At 47.0% G+C, this 16,215-nt stretch overlaps 2 protein-coding genes across 3 annotated transcripts in view; one reads left to right on the plus strand and one right to left on the minus strand.

Moving 5' to 3' along the window:
* The window catches only part of LOC135907495 (KH domain-containing, RNA-binding, signal transduction-associated protein 2-like), a 346,553-nt gene that overhangs the window by 141,791 nt on the left and 188,547 nt on the right, over positions 1 to 16,215 (minus strand). The window lies entirely within an intron of this gene.
* Positions 1 to 16,215, plus strand: part of LOC135907514 (membrane alanyl aminopeptidase-like) — a 45,738-nt gene that overhangs the window by 25,952 nt on the left and 3,571 nt on the right. The window contains exons 10-11 of the mRNA XM_065439209.1: positions 3,585 to 3,728; positions 5,317 to 5,498. Of these exons, the coding sequence (XP_065295281.1) occupies positions 3,585 to 3,728; positions 5,317 to 5,498 (326 nt within the window). The remainder of the gene's footprint in view (positions 1 to 3,584; positions 3,729 to 5,316; positions 5,499 to 16,215) is intronic.

The raw sequence follows: 16,215 nt of genomic DNA on the forward strand, positions 1-16,215 counted from the left end.
AGAAATATGGAGGCTTCTGAGATGTCTTCCATTTTTTCTTATTAATTAATTGGTCTACGACTAGTCTCTGATTCCATTTGAATTGTCCATCGACCACAGCAGATTTGTTGAAGGATGGTGGACAGATTGTTCTAGAGAAACTGGCCACCCTGTATACGCAATGCCTCATGACCTCGAGCGTACCGGATTCTTGGAAAAACGCTAACATAATCCTAATTCATAAGAAAGGAGACGCCAAAGACTTGAAAAATTATAGACCGATCAGCTTACTGTCCGTTGCCTACAAACTATTTACTAAGGTAATCGCAAATAGAATCAGGAACACCTTAGACTTCTGTCAAGCAAAGGACCAGGCAGGGTTCCGTAAAGGCTACTCAACAATAGATCATATTCACACTATCAATCAGGTAATAGAGAAATGTGCGGAATATAACCAACCCTTATATATAGCCTTCATTGATTACGAGAAAGCGTTTGATTCTGTCGAAACCTCAGCAGTCATGGAGGCATTACGGAATCAGGGTGTAGACGAGCCGTATGTAAAATTACTGAAACATATCTATAGCGGCTCCACAGCCACCATAGTCCTCCATAAAGCAAGCAACAAAATTCCAATAAAGAAAGGCGTCAGGCAGGGAGATACGATCTCTCCAATGCTATTCACAGCATGTTTACAGGAGGTATTCAGAGACCTGGATTGGGAAGAATTGGGGATAAAAGTTAATGGAGAGTACCTTAGTAACTTGCGATTCGCTGATGATATTGCCTTGTTTAGTAACTCAGGGGACCAATTGCAATGCATGCTCACTGACCTGGAGAGGCAAAGCAGAAGAGTGGGTCTAAAAATTAATCTGCAGAAAACTAAAGTAATGTTTAACAGTCTCGGAAGACAACAGCAATTTACAATAGGCAGCGAGGCACTGGAAGTCCTAAGGGAATACACCTACTTGGGGCAGGTAGTTACGGCGGATCCGGATCATGAGACGGAAATAATTAGGAGAATAAGAATTGGCTGGGGTGCGTTTGGCAGGCATTCTCAGATCATGAACAGCAGGTTGCCATTATCCCTCAAGAGAAAAGTATATAACAGCTGTGTCTTACCAGTACTCACCTACGGGGCAGAAACCTGGAGGCTTACGAAAAGAGTTCTACTCAAATTGAGGACGACGCAACGAGCTATGGAAAGAAGAATGATAGGTGTAACGTTAAGGGATAAGAAAAGAGCAGATTGGGTCAGGGAACAAACGCGAGTTAATGACATCTTAGTTGAAATCAAGAAAAAGAAATGGGCATGGGCAGGACATGGAATGAGGAGGGAAGATAACCGATGGTCATTAAGGGTTACGGACTGGATTCCAAGGGAAGGGAAGCGTAGCAGGGGGCGGCAGAAAGTTAGGTGGGCGGATGAGATTAAGAAGTTTGCAGGGACGGCGTGGCCACAATTAGTACATGACCGGGGTTGTTGGAGAAATATGGGAGAGGCCTTTGCCCTGCAGTGGGCGTAACCAGGCTGATGATGATGATGATGATGATGATGAAGAGATGTTTGAAGAGGGTCTATTTGCCTCCTTCGCGCATTTTTCCATCCGCTGCCGAGCAGGCGTCTCTCCATTGCTGTTTATTAAGTTCGGAGCAATGCTCCTCAATGTGTTTATTGAGCTCCGCGATCTGTTTTCGTAGCCTGCGATTGGGTCTTTGTGTTTTACATCTATCGAGGAGAGAGCGCTTGGCTTCCAGCAGGTGCGCTAACCTTGCGTGCATCCATGGGACATCCACAAAAAAATATTTCCTTGGTGGCCTTCTCGACATCCATCTGGATCTGTGCAAGCAGTTCACTGGAGTTGTCGTATACTGCCTCATCTTCACCTCTTATTTTCCTTAAGAGGTCCCAGTCTGTGTATTTATAGGTTTTGGGAGGAGCTGCTATTATATCCATCCTGAGTTCTATTATGTAGTGGTCACTCCCCAAGTTCTTCTGTAAGTTGCACCACTTGGCCACCGCATTTCTAGTGAAGCAGAGATCAGGCGTCGTGTCTCTGACGACCGAGTTTCCCACCCTCGCGGGGAAACGTTTGTCCGAGACCAGCGTTAGGTTTAGGTCTGTACTCGCTGCAACTAGGTTGGCCCCTTTCTTTGTTCGTGTTACATAACCCCAAGCCGGGTGGGGAGCGTTGAAATCTCCTGCGATTATTAAGGGATGCGGTTTCGCAGTGGTTGCGACCCTATTTAGTAGTGAGCGGAGATTATGCTTATAAGCGGAAGGAGATCGAGCTAATACAAGTTAATGATCGAGCTGTACATGTTCATTTCATTGCATTTATTCAACCTTAAGGGCCCGAAGGCATCACATAAGAGGGGGGGGGGGGCGTGCATCAAAGTCGAACAGCTTCATAAGACAGTTACATAATAAAGTTAAGAATGAAAATGTTACGTCGGGTTTTTCCGTGGGGGATGATTTCAATTAACTGTGCCTCGAGACCGGCATTCTTATCCGAGTTACAAATTTTGACTTCGTGCTCCTGAAACGAGGTGTCTTTCCTGACGAATGTGGCAATACCTATGCCATTTTCTCCTTTTTGGCTAACGGAATGGTAGCCCGATAATTTCAGTAATTACGTTTTTAACTGATCACATTACGACACATATTGCAGCTTATGAACTACAGTTCGCGAATTGTCGAGACGTAATAAGCACTCTGAACAAATTGTCAGGATAACACCTGCTTATTTGCAGGTGTCAGGCTTACCTTCAATATATAAATAACGTATGCAAGCATTGTTCACAAGGTAATGGCAATATATACTTGTGTTATTGTGCATTTAATAATTTTCCTACACTACAGACGTTCTAACAGATGCTACTTAGGGAATAGTGATCCTTTTTTGCTAGGGAGCTGCAGACTCAAACTTGAATCTTCAGTGTTCATGAAGGGTCCCTTGCATTTTTTGAAGTATTGCGCAAGAAAAGTCGATAACATAAATATGCTTGCTGTTTAAGGTCACTAGAGATTCATCGTATAAGTATTGTCCAAGTACAACAATACGTTCACAACGGTTAAGCATTTATGCCCTTGGAGGTATATGATATATAGAGTGTTCGACGTGAAATCTCCTCTTAACGCTTGATGATTTCAGTCATGCTTTTCTTCTCACACTGTTTGAAGTGTTTGCCGTTCCTTCCAGTGAATGACAGACAACTTGGACCACCTTTATTACGGGCAATGGGAAGAGCAGTCAGCTGCTGGCAGCGCGAAAAATGTCATGCTGCCGATATACAATGCAAACTGTTACACAGAGCACCTCAATCTTACAGGGCGCTGCGAGCAAATCATGAGTACCTAAACGGTAACCTAACTCGCGTTGATAGAAATTACGACAAGAAAACGATCTCTTCAACTTACAGATTTCTCATAGAAAGGCGGCAGAAATTGCCAGTTAACGTCTTGAAACGCCCAACATGTATCGGGGCTGTACTGTGTTCTTCAGTAGTAATGTCGAATGAATCAGCTATCAATGATGCTTGTTTGTTTGTTCCACATGCATTCTGGCGTGAAAGTTTCCTTTTTTTTTCGCGACCATGCACAGGTTCGTGGGTTCATCAGCAAGTACAAGTTCACGACGACTAATTCGGACAGCGCCGTCGACATCCTGACCGGCATGTCCACGTACCAAAAGAGCTATTTCGCCACCTGGGCCAACAAGCCTAGTCACCCTGTGCTCATTGTGCAGGTAACGGGACGTCAATAACTCGTCGGTACACGTGCTTAATATTGATGGCAGACATCAGGGGACACCTATGCATCATGTTATGACTCCGGTTAGAATAAAATATCTGGCGAAACAGCTCATCATCGATTATGCTGTCGCCATAAAGTAACGTCAAGTCAGGTCATCAAAACGATTTTTTTTTCACATAGAAACGTAGTTAACGAGAGTAACCTGCTAGAACAAACAAGGCTCTCTGATTGTGGACTGATCCCAGATTTGTTAGCTCCGAGTGATCTGGAATAGAACGGTCAATTCAATCACTTGCGTTTGCGTCTAGAGGAATTATCATACGCTAGAAGCTTCACAAGAGCTGTAGGGCGGCCGAAACTGTGACTAAAGAAACCTGTGGAGCGGTTACGGCATTTGAATACAGTAAAATTGACGTGCCTAGAGAGAAGACGATAACGGCACACGTAATATCTTTATCATATTGTGTTTCAGTGACGACCAATCTTCCCTGGCTAAGAACTGTTACAAAATTACCGCTTGGTGCAAAATGCGCTACCCGCTTTAGAACACTTAAATACTTTAGAACAATAATTCGGCTTTAGAACACTTAACTGCTATCACTGTTAAGAGTTCGCTGCCAGTGATGTTTTATTGAGCATCAGTAGCAAGATTCGAGACATTAGAACCCAAGCAAAATGTACGCTTTTACAGCTAGAAACGTTAAGCTTCAATAAACAGTAGAAGGGTCGAAGCACGAAGATTTAGTATTAATTTTGTAGCACTAAACAGTCGCACTTACTGCGCAGTTTTATATTGCGCATTCCGACCAGCTACCTTAGTTGCGGAGCAGAAAACTCGGCCGGTATACAATAGACATTTACCTAAATTAAAGGGTCCCTATCGAATCTCATATGTGACAGTGATTTCCTTTAGGCCTGCCGCTCATAACGATTGCGTTCATAACGTCCTATGTATTCGTGTCCCGCGCAATAAGTCCACAATGTCTGTCGCTTTAAGGTACCCTGTGGACTTAGTACATGGCAGTTCAGTGTTGATACTCACACGCACAGTGGTAGCGAAGGCGTCTTTGGACGACTCCCGGGGTTTGACATCCTGCACAATTTATGTGCACTTGAATGTGAATTTATGAGATAAGAAATTTGCCAACTTAAGCTAAGCTCTTGTACTTCCACTGATAACCAAGTTCCTGAATTAATATAACGCATTACGATGCCTTTTCTTGAAAACGAAAATATAAAAGGCGACGCCACATGTACTTCATGTTCGCTTTACCTTATCACACCGGCAAAAAAAAAATGTAAATGAAATCAAAGCACCCTCAATTAAGGGGTTGCTCTGCCACTGTGCACTGACAAGACATTTTTTTTTCTCTTTTGCGCTTGCCGGCGAAAGAACAGTTGAACGCCAATAAGAATAACGGCGGACAGGGACGTAAAAGCATACCGACGCCAAAACGCTATCCTCGGCACGATAGTTAGCGACAATGGAGAAATTAGGAAAACTATCGGCGATAACCAATTCCGCATTAATAAAAGCTTTGTTTGCGTCCCTCACCTGCGTTCTTCTGGCGCATGTGCAGCTGGCGAATGGCGACACGGAGAAAAGTGAGGTGACAGTACGACAGACGTACTTCAAGACCAGTTTCGTGAGCGTCAACGACACCTGGGTGATCCCGCTCCTGCCAGTGTGGATACACCTGAACGGCACGGCCAAAGCGCTGACGCGCCGATTACTCTACGGAGACTTCAACACCGTCATGAAGTACGTATAAAGAGGAGAGCGCAACACACCAGTAAACCCATGTATACTCTACCTCCTCCCTCCCCCCGCACAGCATGTAAGGCGTCCTTCCTTTTTTTTGCATCTTTTTTTATAAGGGCACTTAACATTTTTATGGAACCTAACCGCGGTTTCTTGCAACTGCCTAACCGTTTGCATCACACGTTGCGTTTACAGCGACCGCGCGTTCCTACCGGTAGAACGCTACCACGTTCTCATCAGCGGTACCAACAGTACAGTACCACCGTGGGATGGTACCGGCGGTCGCTCGTAGCACTGGAACACTGTACCGCTGGTATACCCCCCTTATAAGGGGAGTTTTCTCGCTCTTCTTTCCTATACTCCGTTCCATACATAGCAGTCAAGGCCGCGAAGGCAACGCAAGAAGTTCGGTCAAGAAAGGTTATCACTCCGCGCGTTCCGTCCAGGCTTCGCTGCACGCCAGCAACGTTCGCGCGCGTTAGCATGCCCGTTAGGCTCCTCCGGACTAGTCGCTAATAAGAAACGCGAAAAGAACAACATAAATAAAAATGATCTTAAACAACGCATTAGCAGGGCTATACCCCAGTGTATTTGGTTCGAAGGATTAAAACTTGTTTCATTCAATACTGAACCCATACAAATGACAGTTGCGCACAATTGCGGTCAAAAGAAACTGCTGGCTCTCCCGTAATCCAGCGCAGATATAAGCATGAGATGGCAACCGGCCAAGCAGATTGGTTGGAGATGATGATAGCCGCAATCTTAAAAATGGGTTAGATCGTGTTCGCAAAGGCACGCCTCACCACACCACACCGCACCACGTCATACTGTGCACTGGTCCACATGCACGTTGCCCAGCTAGAAGAAAAACCGGCTGAAGGAGGCACGACAGGCAGCGAAAGACGCAAGGGACACCAGGTGCGCTGCCCAGCTAGAAGGAGTGGTATTTGTTAAAACGTTTATTAAAATAACCATAAAAGCTTTCCGCCCCCAGGAAGTGGATCCATCAGGGGGTCGGGGGAAGGGACGAAGGGGGAGGTTAGTTCTGATATTATCGACCTTTTTGGAGTCTTGTAGAAATCGGAGTAACGACTGGAATAGCAGGCGCCTGCTCACGGGGGCACCAGTGGGAAGGCGCCAGGCGTCCAAATCCTGAGGCCTCAGAGAGGGCGGCTATCGCTCTTCCACGGTGCTTGGCAAGAACCGAGCAGCCCCAGAGTATATGTCTCCGATCCAGCAGCTGGTTCCCTGGACAGGAATGGCAGCTGGCTGATTACCAGGTCTGGAGGCGCATCCTGGTGCGGCGCGCTGGTGTCACCGCTGTCACCGTGACGATGCGTCGCAGGCATGTGGCTTCAGCACGGGTAAACTTCCCCGGCAGAGGCGTATGATTTTCTCGGAGGATGTTCCGGAGCGCGGCCTTTCGAGCCGCCTTCGCCTCTGCCAGGACTGTGTCCGAGCCGATGGCGTATGAGTCGTCAGGCGCTCATGCCCGAGTCTCCGAGGGGATTCTTGCTCCGTGATCTCGACGTAGGAGGTGATGCGTTGGGCCGCCAATGAGCAAAGGGCTGGCTTCACGGAGCATTCGCTTTCCAAGGATGGTTAGGTGATGTAACGCTCTCGTCTAGCCTTTTCCTTCCTCCATGAAGGCGAAGCCGCGCATCAGACGCGTCCGGTGCCACGCCACACAGCAGCTCGACGAGCGCAGTAGATCCGCAGCAAATTCCATTTCCCAAAATTGAAGCGTAAGGTATCCTGTACTGCCTTTTGAAAGTCGCTATAGGAAATGACAAAACTTCAGTGTACAAGAACTTACAGCTTGAATGACGTGAACAAAGATTAGGAAGAGCTGGGAAGCAGTATTTTTTGTAACTTGTTTGGGAGTAACTGGCTTATGTCGCGCGGTCCGGTGCAAAGGTTCGGTGGATCTCGTTTTGTTCTCGTAACTTGCCCGGATGTTCTCGTTTGAGTGCCCGGATAACGGCTCTGGATTTTGGCTCAAGGTCACTTGAAGGTCGCCGAGAGCGGGAGCTAAAATCATTTTATGCTTAATATATCGAAACATATCCAAGCGCGAACGAAGCGACTGCAAGAGGTCTCGCTAGCCTCCACAGCGTTATCTTCTACGTATGGAACGGTGTATAGTGACAGCTGGCATTTTGAAACGCTGTCATTGAGACGCTGAGCCTCTGGTAGTGAACAGAGCCGATTGCAGACACTGCACGGGGTAACGAACTGGTCTTTAGGAAGTGGCGCTCGATCTACCAGTAAGCTCCCGCGTACGGGTAAGTCACGCTGGTGAGGCGAACGCCACACATAACACACAGTGCAACATAGTGCCGCACATAACCACCTCCCAAGGCATGCTAAACGCATTATTGGGAACAAACCGCGGTTGTTCCTTAATAATTCTTTGTAGGGCGAAGCTTTCTTTGTCTCACTGATTCCTCCGTGAGCGCCGAAGACGCATTGCAGGAAAGGCGAATTACACATCTGCGTAGAACACTACAGCTTTCATACGCAGTACCGCGCAGCGTCGACTCGTCGGTCGGTCAGTGCCTGACAACGACACTGCAAGAATAGCCCATGCGTACAAGGTTTACTGGAAGCGCAAGTTGCGTCTGATAGGCATGAGACAACTCCTGTCACGATTAACTGAGCTTCCCTGCTTATCGGAGGCAACATGTGCGCGTGAACACGAGCTCGTCTTAGGATATGGAAAAAAGCTAAGCTTCTTTCTTAAAGAACTATGGTTGAACGTCACGCCACCCAGACGAACTGCATATATCTGCATTGCATTACGCACGTCACGGAATGCATTCCGGGCCGTCACCATGGGTAGGCTGCGAATGCAGCGCACCGTATATGAGGATGCCGTACGCGAACGCAACTGTATAGACTTCCGTGAAAGTGTGAATGTGTGCGTGTAATCAACGGCTACATGATCTAAAATAAAGGCTATGCAACTTAACCAAATGCGTCTTGATTCAACTTAACGTTAAAAAATATACAATCCTAAGCAAGCAATCAAATGCATAGTGTCGGGTCGCTCAGCATTTCTTGGCTGTTTTAGGCTTGTAGCGCAGCTCGGAAGAGCAAAAAAGGAAGGAGGTAGGGGTAATCAAAGCGAACGGAAAACAGAGTGAGCTCACTCTGTTTTCCATTCCCTTTGATTACCCCTACTTCCTTCATTTTTTGCTCATCCGAGCTGCGCTACAAACCTAAAACAATCATGACATACCAACTCGCCCAAACTGCCACGCTTTTGACCAGCATTTCTTGGGTTCGTTGGGTGGTCGTTGCCTTTGGATTTTTATTCAGTATGTATTGGGGGAAAGTTTCATGTTCAACCATCTTTCTTTAAGAAAAGGAGTTTTGATTTTCTTAGACTACGCAGAATATTCGACTGTTTTAGTACTGCGTACGTTGCGTATACAACGGCATTGCGTACGTGAGATCGCTGTGTTCTGCAAAGTGAGCATGTGCAGAACGCAACACGAACGGTGCGTCATGCGTACGCGTCCGCCACGTACGCACACATCCATGCTTGCGCGCGTACGTGGGGAGCCTCGCGTGCTGCTCTCTCGCTTCTCGTTTGTTCGGGAGAACGCGAGACAAAAGAGTTTCGCAAAATGGCGGCGTCAAAGGCGACCCAGCGGAATGCTCTACTATTCAATGGCCGACGATTTGGCTTTGCTGCCTGAAGTGAACGCGCAGAACCCATTCCGGGATCCTGCATGGTGGGAATGCATAGCAAAATATATGAACCTTGTTTTTTAGAAAGCGTTCAGTGTGATCTGTTTGCGCGAAGGGCTCGACGTCCTGTTGGCGCGGTTCGTCGCAAATGAGCGTGCCATCCTCAGAAACTGAGTTCTCAGTTTTTATTTTTCTGCACATTCACGTATTGCATCCGTATTCATTGCAGCGTCTTTTAAAGTCCCAAATACTGTCTAACGTAGCGTGCACGCGCCCACACATTACGTCACGTTGGCGAGAACAACGTCGATAGTTCGACCGATGTTTCGACGCACTGGTGGACGCTGCCAACGCGCTCCGACGCGCCCAGCGTCGAACTGCTCTCGCCCGCTTACGTACGTAGGCATTTGCCAGTACAAAAAATTGGCAGTGGCTTAGCTCGGCTATGCCAGGATATACGTAGCGAAAGCTAAGACATGATTAGCTTTGGTTAATTTTGATTGGAAATCCAGGTTAGTGTGGTTGTCTAGCTATGCTGCAGCGTTTAGCAAGTCGTTCGGGGCGGTGTTCGTCTGTTTCCTGGGCGATTCGTTTCCTCTTCATCTCGTTCCAATGTCGATTCCAGGCCTCCTCCTGCTTATGAGAATTGTCGCCGTCCATACTGCCGCCTCAACTGTGGTTGCGGCGCACGCGAGCTCTCCTTTTCAGTCCTGCGACATGTTATCAGGCATGCGATGCAGCTGGCGAGGCGAGTGGAGGCGAGCGCAACGACGAGGAACGTGGTGTGACGTCATACGAAACGGCGGCGGAGGCTAGGCGCGGCGCTGCGCAGCGGCGGAACACACACCTGTGGCTCTGTGCTACTAGTGGCGCATGCGCACTAGTGACTAGGGTGCGAGAGAGAGAAATATCCGTGGCGAGGCGCGCGTTGTGACGTCATGTGCATCCTCGGAGCACCGCCACAGAGAAATCGCAAGCAAGCCCGTGACATTCGCATAGGGCCAATGGGGGCGATTTTCTCAGCCGACGCTAGCGCCGCCTGGATTCGAACGGTTGTTGCACTGATACCGGAAAAATGTTTTCTTACTAATAATAAATGATGATTTCAATATTATGCACTTACTATCTAAATTTAAAAAAAGAAGGCGGTGTTTGAATAATTTCTAGTTGCTTAGAAAGTTAAGTGTGTATCGAAAGCGCAATGAAGCTTGTGAGGAGTACCACACAGCAGAAGACCGACGCCGGCGTCGTATGCGTCTGATATTGCTGTTGCGCTGCCTGCTTGCTTTGTCCAGGTATACCCCAATATATATATATATATATGTGTGTGTGTGTGTGTGTGTTTGTGTGTGTGTGTGTGTATGTGTTCTTATTTAGGACTCAGAATTAGCTTTTACATTTACCTTTGAAGGTTGTCACTGCTGCATAGGCTGAGCGAAATCACGACGCTACACACTAACTTGCTGCTAATAAACAGCTTTATTATAACATCATCGATGTTTACACGGAATAAAAAGCATGTGAATAGCGTTGCAGAAGATATATTGGTGTGTAACATGCATAGTTGTTTATGTGCAAAAGGATACTACGTACAGTCTCGCCACACATTTCTGGTGAACACAAGCTTTCCGCCGCTGAATGAAGAAATACATCCGACTACATAAAGCCGTCCCACGCTAGTATATTGCTAAAGTTCCTCCACTTTTGTAGCTGAAGATGCCACGCCACTTCGTTCACAACATTCATAAACTGCAACTTGATTTGAGCCAGTGCCTCCTGTTTGAGCAGAAACACGTAGCTTTCAGAAGAGCGAATTCTGTCGCGACTGTTCGTCTTCTGGTCCAGAATGCCTGCTCCTCTCTCTTGCAGTGAAGCATTCGAGATGTAAGGTTATAAAAATTTTCAGCGTTTAAGCTGAATTTGCTTCGAAAAGTTCATAATTTCAGATGGAAATGTTTTTCTATGCGAGCTGGTTTGATACGTTGCAAATAAAGTTTACATAATAAATGTTTAGCTGGCGTTTCGATTACCGCTGCCGGCGGTGCGCTGTCGTCGTTTCGACGGTGGCGCCACCCCAAGGCTTGGAAGCGAAACACGCAACATGCCACAGGCTTGTCGCGAGTTCGCGGCCAGTAAAGCTTTCGCTTTAAACGCCCTGACGTGACACGCGCTGCTACGTTCCGCAAAGCGCTTGCGTACCGCGTACGTATCCTCATGGCGCAGTACTAGAACTGTCTATGGAAAAATTGCTTGCGGCTACAGTTGCCTCTTGGCCGGTTTTTCACTGCCACAGTCCGCTTTTCCTCCATGCATGCTGCCGGCAACCAGACAGAATACCTCACCGGCACGCCATTTGCCCGTTTCCCGGTTGTCTCTGAATTGGCACATGCATCACAAGCGTTTTGTAGGGTGTTCACACACAGCAAGCAGCTGGATTGTCGCTAGGAAATTCATTCCTAACTTCTCAAACTGCTCAGCATCGGGAAATTGGCGTATCATTCGATGCTGCGAGCGTGAGCCGTACGTTTTATCACCTTATTTTATTTTTTCTCCTAACCTTGCCCTTCGGAGTGCAAGCGCAGCTTCTGCTTCTCCCCAATACGTCTTGTCGTTGATCACCCGCTGATGGCGCTTATCGGGTCAGCTAGCGCGACCAGCTCATTCCACATGAACCAAAATATAGACGTAGACTGTTTCGCTCTCCTGCGCCACACGTCTATCCGATACTGGAATGATCGCCAGCGGGCTGGTTTCTTTGCCCGCTCCTCTTTCAATTATCTGGGAACTCCAAGCGCATTGCCGCCGTCGGCGTCGCCGTAAGGTTCCGTATAAATTCCAGAGACGATAACACCGGCCCCACGTGCTCTAACGCTGTATGTGCAAGTAAAAGCGTGCGAGGGGAGCCGACAATCTCAGCTCAATCTCGCCCGCGCGAAAGAGGCAAAAGCAGGCGAGAAGCGCGCCGTCTACAGTCGTGCGCGAGCCACCGAGGGGGGGGGGAGAGAGAGAGAGAGAGAGAGAGAGAGAGTGAGGGAGCGGCGGCGTTCTACTCCGCCTGCAACTGGGCATGCGACAGCACGCACGGTCGATCAGTCGCATCTCGAAAGCGATCTGCGTTAAGGGCATAGCCTGGAGTTTCTCACTATAACACCTAGAGGGAAATCTGGCGCCACCGTCTATGGCAGTTTGCGAAGCGTCGCCGTGCCGTCATCGGAATGACGGTACATGTTACTGCGAGGCTTGTGTTGGCTGGTTTTGTAAGAGGCTTAGTCTAAAACGTGGATATGGCTGCACAAATAACGCGTTCTTAAAGTAAAATCTTCGTAAAATGTTTCCATTCACGCATATTACATCTCCCAGTGAAGTTTACTCACCTAAAATGCTTGACCAAGCGAAGGAAAGCAAGAACAGACGACAAACTGTTCCATAGTGAGCATGAGTCTTGTCGTCTATCCACCAAATTCAGCAGCCCATATTTTTTTACGTTTCATATAACTGTACATGCCATAAGAGGTTCTCACATTTAAAACATGTTTTGTGCAATTATAAAACTAGCACAGCTTCTTACGTGCTGTTTTAGTAAAAAATTAATCATTGTGAGAGACGGAACGGCGCTTGCTTGGCTCTCCGAGAGCGATGCCAATACGAAGTCACAATATACACAGGCATTCTCATGCATACCACAGCGCAGCAGTGCCAGATTTCCCTGTAGTTCATATAGTGAGAAACTATGGGGCAGAACATAGAGAAAGAAATTCAACAATAGTGTACATTCATTTGGCAGGCATTCTCAGATCATGAACAGCAGGTTGCCATTATCCCTCAAGAGAAAAGTGTATAATAGCTGTGTCTTACCAGTACTCACCTACGGGGCAGAAACCTGGAGGCTTACGAAAAGGGTTCTACTCAAATTGAGGACGACGCAACGAGCTATGGAAAGAAGAATGATAGGTGTAACGTTAAGGGATAAGAAAAGAGCACCTTGGGTGAGGGAACAAACGCGAGTTAATGACATCTTAGTTGAAATCAAGAAAAAGAAATGGGCATGGGCAGGACATGTAATGAGGAGGGAAGATAACCGATGGTCATTAAGGGTTACGGACTGGATTCCAAGGGAAGGGAAGCGTAGCAGGGGGCGGCAGAAAGTTAGGTGGGCGGATGAGATTAAGAAGTTTGCAGGGACGGCATGGCCACAATTAGAACATGACCGGGGTTGTTGGAGAAATATGGGAGAGGCCTTTGCCCTGCAGTGGGCGTGTCCAGGTTGATGATGATGATGTACATTCAAATAGAGCCCAGCGGCCGAACTGACTGTAGCTCTCCAAGCCACCGACATTAACACCTGAATCCCACTTCCGGTTCCGGTTTTGGGCGCGTGTGTTTTGAACGCTAGCTGGAAAGAGTTAAGCTGGCTGCGCTGATCGGAGCTGTATTTGTTTTGCTTCTGCCCCTCAACCGTGCAACGTCTTGGTGCGGAATCGTTTTATTATTAAGCAAAACTGATTGCGAACGATCTTTAGAAGCCTCCATCGAATATGTGCCACATGCAGTTTCATAAAGAAGATGCAAGATACCTTGTGAAATGAGGAAATGTTTATTTTTCTCTAAATAAATGCTCGTTCCGGGCTTTTTATGCATTCATTGAACGTTGTGGCACCAGGTAAGCCGCAGTAGTTCCCGTACGAACCTCGATCCTACGGCATCAGATGAAAAAGCGTAAATTACAAGCATGTGTCATTTTGGTATCAACACTTTAGAGGAATAACGCACGTAGAGGCGAAAGGTGCGAAAGTGGTGAATGGCTGGAATTACAAATAAACAATTCGCCTTTAGATACATGGCACAGAAAATACCCGACTTATCCCAGATAATACCGTACATACGATATCACGAAAACAAGCGATTTCCAAGCATTCCCCCATTCCCGGGCCTTATTTCCCGCTAAGAGCACAAATACACGGACTGCGCGTTTCAAAAATGGCTTCAACCGACGAGATGTTATGCAATGTATACACAGAGGTGGTCACAACACAGGCTCTCAGTCAGACTATGCTGGACACTGGCAGAATTAGTTCTATTCGCACTCAAGACAAATGCGTAGGCGCTTGCCTGTTTTGAGCCGTTCAGAAGAGAGAATTTTCAAGTTACGAGTTCCTGGTTTTTAAGTTCTTCTGCGTTACATTTTGTGCATTCAGCCAGCGCAAGCAACGCACTCCAGCGTTGTCACTCTTGGTAATCGCTCGTGGCGTTTTCGACAAGCCTTACTACCGAAAGTACGCATATGTTGTTGCGGGGCCATAAAAAGTGTCACAAACTTGCCCCACTATGATTCAGTACACGCCAAACTTTCCGAGCTGCTTTTCCTTAACTGCATCGAAACGCCAAGCGTGGTGAGCGTGCCTCAAAAGTATCCCAAAAAATAACGAAATTAAAGTAGTGCTTGGGGTCAGAAAAGCGTCATGGTCTTGTGCAAGTCAAATTCTGTACACGCGAAACTAACTGCGTCACACGGCCGAGCATACAGAAGGCGTCGCAAGCATCTCCCAGTACGCGTCATTAACTCAACTGTGCCAGGACGGCTCAGCTGTTTTTCGCAACAAACTGCGCCACAAGTCTCGGTTCCCTGCCGCAAGCCTAAATGCTTGAAACACGTCGCAGGCTGTCAAGCGAAATTTCTCGCCTTGATGTGGCCCAATAGCAAAGTGGTGCCGTGTCAAAGTGCAGCAGAAACGCAATAGCACGCCGGGAGCCCAACAAACCAGTCTACATCCAAAAACAGAAAAACAGGCAGATGGGTCGCTGAACTGGCCAACGCGCGTGTCTGACGAATGACGCAAGCATCTGGCGCGTCATTGGCTTGTCGTTGGGTAACGTAAGAAAAGTAAATCGCAAAGTATAACTTAATTTATACGTAGACATTTTTACTTTTGGCGGGAATGAAAAAAAAATTAAGCAATGTTTGTTAACTTCATTTCACATTTCTTTTTTTTTTCGATGCTCCCGGCAGCAAACGGTCGACATTAATACTAGCGTGACGTATTTCATATTGCAGTGTTCGTCGAGTGTCACCTCTTGATCAATTATTTTATGGCAGAGTCTAGGTACGTCGGCGGCTCGCAGCCTTGTGCGTGCTGGGCGTTCTCGGCGATCACTTTCGTGGAAGCGATAGACAGCACGAATGTCACTTCACTCGTTGCTGCTGCCGCATTTCCTTGCGCCAGCGTTTTGACAGCGCGTTACCACGGTCATCGAGTCGGATGTGTTCATATATGCTTGTGCGCACTTGACACCATACTTGTTCAGTTAGTTAGTGCGGCTAGGTTTACAAGGTTATACGGCTGATAAATCTACTATCCCTACTTCGTATCATCGTCAGCACCAGCCTACCTTATGTGCAATTCAGGACGAAGGCTTCTTCCTGCGGTCTGCAAGTACCCTTGTCCTGCGTCAACTGATTCCAACTTGCGCCTACGAATTTCCCGACTCCATCACCGTACCTAGTTGTCCGCGAGTATAGTATTCCTATGTTTAGAAGTTTATGCGGACGATAAATCTACTAACCTTACTTCGTATAGCTGTCCACTAATTTGCTATCGCAACTGATGCTTCGCCTTTTGGGCGAAGCTGCGGCTTTCTTTCTTTAGTTGAACATGAGTGGCGAAAAGCCTTCCAATAAACATAAATAACTGAAAATTTTTTTTGTATAAAATACTTCTCGGATAATAGGTGGCACCACTACCATTTTTTATTTTCGCCACTTTCTTGATTGCAAACGCGCTGCCCTCACTATGAATGACGAATTCGTTACTAGATAAGCTTGTTGTTTCAATACAACTCGACCTATTATTTTTTCTTTATGAAGAATCATACTTCAATCATGCATCATGTCAAAATGCTTAACTGCGACACATCAATTGTACCATTTCCATACCAAGCTTTCACGCGGTTTGGAACTTCTCATTGTTTTGTTTGTCGTATAACTCTTTGATATCGTACCTATGTAGCCTTTATAACGTAGTAC

Source organism: Dermacentor albipictus, chromosome 6 (genome assembly GCF_038994185.2).
Source record: "Dermacentor albipictus isolate Rhodes 1998 colony chromosome 6, USDA_Dalb.pri_finalv2, whole genome shotgun sequence".
Lineage (NCBI taxonomy): Eukaryota > Metazoa > Arthropoda > Arachnida > Ixodida > Ixodidae > Dermacentor > Dermacentor albipictus.